At 43.9% G+C, this 6,751-nt stretch overlaps 1 protein-coding gene across 1 annotated transcript; it reads left to right on the top strand.

The window, feature by feature from the left end:
* The first annotated feature begins 269 nt into the window (after positions 1-269).
* On the top strand, positions 270-3,210 carry LOC144891248 (uncharacterized). Its single transcript, XM_078773656.1, has 5 exons — positions 270-563; positions 1,505-1,727; positions 2,068-2,242; positions 2,910-2,975; positions 3,207-3,210. Exons 1-5 carry the CDS (start codon positions 414-416, stop codon positions 3,208-3,210), a joined length of 618 nt encoding a protein of 205 aa, XP_078629782.1. The 5' UTR covers positions 270-413.
* The last annotated feature ends 3,541 nt before the right edge of the window (positions 3,211-6,751 follow it).

Genomic DNA, 6,751 nt, shown 5'->3' with positions numbered 1-6,751 from the left:
GGTGGGAGTGATGGAGCAGTGGGGATTCATCGCGTGAAATATGGGTGGGAGGGATAGAGCAGTGGGGATTGGTCAAATGAAATATGGGTGGGAGGGATAGAGCAGTGGGGATTGGTCGCATGAAATATGGGTGGGAGGGATAGAGCAGTGGGGATTGGTCAAATGAAATATGGGTGGGAGGGATAGAGCAATGGGGAAATGCAATTCGATAGGTCGAGTGTAATGCTTGGCTGGGCAGACATCCCGCTGAGTGGGGAGAGAATAGGTCTGCATAGAGTCCCTGTATAAAGAGAGTTGCGCCATGCGCTGACCCGAGATTTCTGGTCACGTGATTTCGTGGCGCCATTTTGTGTCTAACTTCACCGTGCGTGAACGTCAGCTTGGTACGGGAATGTTGTTTATTGCCAAACAAAATGACTGGTTGTTCTGCTTTTGGTTGTTCAAACCAATCTGGGAAATATAAGATGTATAGATTTCCAAGTGATAAAGTCAGAAGACAAATTTGGGAAGCGAAAGTCAGACGAAAGAGCTGGAAAGCGATCGACTCCTCGAGACTCTGCCAGGTAGGCCCACGCCGCTTGATGATCGATGTTCAAAAGCAATTCTATCTGCTCGGTTTTTTTTTGGTTGTCTGTCCGTTGAAAACCCTTTTAAAGGGAAGTGATTTGTGTTTGTTTATAATCTTCAAGGAGCTGACCAAAAATGCATTTCCGTGGGAAGAACCCTGCTCAATTTTTTTCGGGTAGTCCCAGCGGACCGCATATTGTCATTGATTGATGGAATGTCCCGGTACAGTGACATTGCCTGGTCTGCGGTTGGGTAGTCTGCGGGCAATGTCACTGTACTTTTTCAGAGGGAATTAATTTTGATTTTATAGGGGTGGGAAACCCATGGTCCGTTTTGTTTTCAGTTGTCTGTCCGTCCATTCAAAACTTATTCCGAGGCAAGTTATTTTTTTGGTTTAAAATCTTTAGCCTAATTGGCAATCATAAAAGCAATTTTAGGGGGGGACCTGCTCAATTTTTTTGCGGGTTGTGCAGCCATCCATACGTCCAAAATTTGACGAGTTATTGTTTGCTTTGTACAGTGCTCATGCGTCTTGTGGCATATTTGCTCAAATATTTCCCACCCCGGGATTCATGGCCAAATTGTAGTGATGGAAGATTTTGCACATTGGACAATCCCTATATATTTAACCTGGTGACAGCTATCGTTCCCAAAACATACAATATTTCTAGGTGATTAATGCAGTAAAACAGGTGTATTTGTGTACCCACATTTAAAACTGGCTCAACTTTCAAAAGCTGTTATCCCTGTTTGATATCAATATACATGTGGTCGATAGAGCTAGCGATTTGTCTGGCCATCTTCCGGAAGATTGTCCATGTGATTTTCTGTTGTGGAAGTACTAGTACATGACAGCTCATTAAAATTAAACTGTGTTGTGTTAGAATAAAAATTTCAATAAATAAATACATCAAGGACACTCATTGTATGATTGCAGGAACATTTCGATGTGAATCAGTTTGAGAGGGGGCGAGCTGATGACAAAAAGAGGTTGAAGTGCTCTGCAGTTCCAACAATATTTAGCTACCGGAAACCCATGAAGCTGCGCAACTCCCCCAAGAAGCGTGGACCGTCCAGAACTGAGAGACTACATCTACCAAACTTGTCCGACCACACCTACTCCACTCATGAACGTATTGACTCCTCAAATGAATCTCAATGTAAGAATTGTTTTATTTATTACAAAATCATGGCAGGACATGTTCAATCAATGACATATTTTAAACGATTACAAAATGACAGGCATGTGCTTGTCTATATTTGTATAGCTCTTTGAACTATAATTGTACGTTCAGATTATGATGACTATCTTCCTGTTGCCATTTTCTTTTTACATTATTCTAAATATTTTGCAAAATTAAATTGTAAAAAAATTGTGTTATATTTAACGTTAAGTATAAAATTATCTTTTCCGATTACAACATTTATCTACAGAATACTGAGCAATTGTACATACCAATTTTCCAGTTAGCCATTAATTGTATATGTGCTCTTTTGTAGCTGAGAGTGAACCTATGGACACTGATACACAAGAGGGCCAAGATACTAGTGATTCTATTGAAGAACGGCTGCTGAGATTGGAGGAGAAAAATAAAAAACTGAACGATCAATTGAGGAATCCAACGCCAGCTATGAAACATATTAATCGATCAGGCAATATCCATCAGAGTTCTGGGCAAGGGTGTAGTAATAAATGAACGTTTCAATCTTACTAGATGCCGATGACGTTTTCCTTATGTCAGAGACAGAAGCTGACTTGCAGCTTGTTAAATCATTACAATAGAAATTGAATATAAATGTCGATAAAACTAAAGTTGTACACTATAGAAATATGGCAATACCACGTACAGAATTTGTTTTAAGTGTGTTAGACTATATGTCGACTGGAAGTCCTACACCGGAATTGCTCTCGGCACCCTTTAAAAAATATTGGATATGCCCACACTCCTTTATAAAAGTTATTAAAATTCAGAGAACGACAGCATTGGTTTGTCTTACTTATAATGTTAGCTCTTATATGCAGTGTTGGCTTGTAATATGCATTGCCATACCACTTTTAATATCACCACACAGCTCTTTTTCACGGCAATAGCTGAGTTTTTGACAAAACAAATATCACCTGTATGTAATAATAAGACTAAATATGTGTAGTAAAATTTTTTTTAGCAGGTTTAGAATATATCACCCCATATCGCGAATGTACATGTATATCTAATCCGACACACTTAGACACAAAATGGCGTCCAAATTTGAGTTGACACAACTCTCTATATTCAGGGACTCTAGGTCTGCATATCAAATATTCTTAATGAGGCACATCTCTTTCCCATTGTCCCGGTCAGACTTTGTGGAGCCAGACCTGTTTTAATTATGCTTGGAGACTTCAAGGTCATATGCACATTAGAATTGTTTTATAAAACTTCACCTTATCTCCATTCCTGCACCTGCTCAGTTCTGGATTAATCCTTGCCAGGGCCGGGCGGGGCCAAATTATATTTTTTGCCTGGTCTCCACATGAGTACCATCCCCAAAGCACAGGTTGTCTGAGGTTGAGTAAATAATCTATAGACACTCGGGCTTACATAGATTTAGAGTTGAAGGAGCTATTCTAATCATGTTTTTATATTTTCCTCATTTAGTTGATTACCCACACACATACAAATAATATTATACTGAAATACAATCATGAACCCTCTGATTTCTAAAAAAAAAATAAAAAAACATCAGAAAACTCTCAAACAAAACTCATTACTAAGAATAATACTGAAACAATATATAATGGGCAATGAGACTCTCTAAGCTTAGTTTGCATCTTGTCATTATTGCTGCTCTGGAAGCGCTCTCTCAGAAAGTCCGCTCAAGACAAGACATTCGCAAGCCTCTCGTTTTATTCGTTCTGGATTATTTATTTCTTTTGTATACATAATCGAGGCTCGTGAAAAAGCAAACATTTATCACACAAACCAATCAAACAGACAAAGAACCAAAGTATATAAAAAGGGGAGCAGTAGACAAGATGGGGAGAGAAGGGGAAGCACATAAACACAACATTTGTGAGGGACATCAGGAATGTGTGGGAGGAAGAGGGCTTGGGGGGAGCTGACGTGAGAAGGGGGGCAGGTGGGAGAAGTATAAACACAAGGACACCAAGGACTTCCAGGAAATAAGTTGGAATTTCAAAAAAGAGGATTTGGGGTGAAATTAGCGGGGGTAGAAAAGATCAAGGTTTTGGATGGGGGAAGATAAGAGATGGTGGTGAACAGCTGTTTTAAAGACCTGGAGGGAGGAGTGGGATTGAAGGGAGTGGGGGAGTTTGTTCCAGAGGCGGGAGAAAAGAGGAATGAAAGAGTGAAGGTGAGCAGAGAGTCTTTATTTTGGCAGTTTAACAATAAGAGGGTTGCAGGCAGATCTTGTGCGACCTTTAGGAATATTTGGGGGACAGAGCCCGGAGAGAGCTGGAGGAGCAAGGCCGGAGAGGAGTCGGTAGAAGACAGAAAGACCACCAACCTGCCTGCGGTGAGTAAGTGAAAGGCCCTCGGAGGTAGCTTCCTCACGGCAGATTCCAATGATTCTGAACACTTTGGTTTCAACAGCGTGAAGACGAGCTAGGTGTGAGGCAGGAGCACCAGCCCAGAGGGGAAAGCAGTATTCCATTGAGCTGCAGATCACAGCCTTGTATGTGGTGAGGAGCTCAGGTGTGCCAAGGAAGGACTTCACACGACGGAGGATGCCCAGTCAGCGACTGGCTTTGGAGGCCAGATTTGAAATGTAGTTTTCCCAGGAAAGATCATGGCAGATAGTGAGACCCAAAAGCTTGAGTGACAGAACTTCTTGAAGAGGATTATTCAGAAAGTGGATGGGAGGGTTGTCCAGTCGGTCTTTTCGGAGAGTGTGATTTTGTCCGTAAGATTGTGAGATCACGTAAGATCACGTACGTAATCTCACACTCACACGTAAGAGTGTGAGATTTCTCAGGATTGAAAGACATGCTCCACTTGTTTGCCCAGTCAGTGATTTTGTCCAGTTCTGCAGAGAGTGAGGAGGCTGCAGACTGCCGAACTGAGGGATGAGGAATGGAGCGGCAGAGAGTGGAGTCATCAGCAAAGAGATAGAGAGGATTTTCAAGAGAGTTGGAGAGATCATTGATGAAGACCAGAAAAAGCACAGGGCCCAGAACACTGCCTTGGGGAACTCCAGCCTGAACAGGAAGAGGAGATGAGAGAAACCCATTCAGGGCCACACGTTGACTACGACGAGAGAGGAAGTCCGCCAGCCATGCGTGGAGATTTCCATGGATACCAAAGGAGGAGGTGTGGTGAGCAGAGCGGGGTGCCAGACCGTATTGAAGGCACGTGATATGTCGAGGGAGACAACTTTAATTTCCTGTTTGGCATTGAGGACCTCCATCCATTGTTGAGACAGCAGAAGCAGCATGTCCAGAGTAGAGTGACCTGGTCTGAAACCAAATTGATGATGAGAGATCAAGCCATTGGAGAAGAGGAAAGATTTCATATCGAAAGCAATGATGGATTCCATGACTTTGCTGATAATTGGGAGAAGGCCGATTTGTCTGTAGTTGCTAGGATCTGTTTTTGCACCTTTTTTGTGTAAAGCGGTGATGTTGTCTGATTTCCAAGCAGATGGCAGTTGACCTTGAGCAAAAGAGAGGGTGAAGAGAACAGAGAGAGGGAGTGAAAAGCGGAAGTACAGGATTTTTGGACCCGTGGGCTGATGCCGTCAGGTCCAGTTGCAGAATCAGAGACGAGGGTTGACAGAAACTTTTCCACCTTGTCAGGAGGAAAGGACAGAGAGTCCAGGAGCAGCTCGGTATGACTGGGTACGGTGGGTACAGAGAGGCATGGGTTTGGGACACAAGATTTAGAGGCAAACACAGAGTTGAGGCATTCAGCTTTTTCACGTGCGGAGTCAGCTGTGTAGCCGTTTGAGGTAAGGGAGGGGATGGAGGGGGAACAAACACCAAAAACAGATTTGACCAGATGCCACCAGGATTTGGAAGAGGGAAACAGAAAAGAGAGTTCGGTCTTGAGAATGGAGAGATATTATTTCCTGGCTCTCCTGAGGGTGGACACACACTTGTTTTGGGCTTTGTGAAAGGAATATGAGATTTCCTTCCGTTGGATTGGCTTTCCAGGAGACTAAGGCAAGTTGTTTCTGGGCAACAGCCTCACCACAAGATTCCGTGTACCATGGACAGGAGGAAGGGCATGACAACTGAAGACGAGATGGGATAAATCTGTGCATGAGAGAGAGCAATTTACTTTGGAAGAATTCCCTGGATGAGTTCATGTCAGAGGTGGTAGAGATGGGAGACCAGTCCAGATGATTGCTGGCTGCTTGAAGACCGTGCCAGTTGGCCTGAGTGAAATGCCAGACTCGTCGACGATGAGGAGGCTCCCTGAGAATGGTCAGAGAGATGTCCACTTTGACAACACATGATCAGATGAGCTGATTGGAGCAGAAGAAGAGCAGCAGACATTTTCAGGGAAGTTAGTCATAACCAAGTCCAGAAGAGAAGATGCTCCGTTGACTGAGATCCGGGTCAGGAAATTGACAGATTGTGTCAGTCCCAGTGAGTCGCAGAAGTCCTTTGCGGAGGAGCCATGGCTGGTGAGAGAGGTACCCATACCCAGCCAACTGGCATGGTGACAATTGACATCACCACATATGAGGAAGAGGGAGTTGGGATGAGTAGATAGAAGTTGGTCCATATTATCAGACAGCGAGATGTAGATGGAGTCATCACTGTTTGGTGGACGGTACAACACACATATGAACAAGAGGTGGGAGCGAAGGGGAGCCGTAGCCAGAGGTATTCCTGAGGGTGAGGTGGAGAGAGGGCAGTGCAGGGCGAGTGAGAAAGAGAGTTTTTGATAAAGATAGCAACCCCACCTCCAGGACGAGGCTCAGGTCTCTCATACCGGAGGAGGGAGTAACCCGGGAGAGATACTAAGGAATCAGAGACATCATGAAGGAGGAAAGTTTCTGTTAAGCAGATCATGTCTGGTTTGTCAGAAGCAACCTGTATGGAGAGATCAGTTAAGTTTGAACGAAGGCCCCGGATATTTGAGGTCCATACCGTTAAGAGGAAGGGGGAGCATCGGATACAGAACAGGGGGGAGGAGGGGTAGGGCACGTTGTGGAAGAGGAGGAAGTGGTAGGGAGA

Source organism: Myxine glutinosa, chromosome 3 (assembly GCF_964187855.1).
Source record: "Myxine glutinosa chromosome 3, kmMyxGlut1.1, whole genome shotgun sequence".
Taxonomy (NCBI): domain Eukaryota; kingdom Metazoa; phylum Chordata; class Myxini; order Myxiniformes; family Myxinidae; genus Myxine; species Myxine glutinosa.
This window is presented reverse-complemented; position numbering and strand designations above follow the sequence as displayed.

Excerpts from the sequence above, each read along its gene's own strand:
- LOC144891248 (XM_078773656.1), top strand. The coding sequence starts at position 414 with ATGACTGGTTGTTCTGCTTTTGGTTGTTCAAACCAATCTGGGAAATAT. Across the intron at positions 564-1,504 it reads ACTCCTCGAGACTCTGCCAG|GAACATTTCGATGTGAATCA; the intron begins GTAGGCCCACGC and ends GTATGATTGCAG. Across the intron at positions 1,728-2,067 it reads CTCCTCAAATGAATCTCAAT|CTGAGAGTGAACCTATGGAC; the intron begins GTAAGAATTGTT and ends GCTCTTTTGTAG.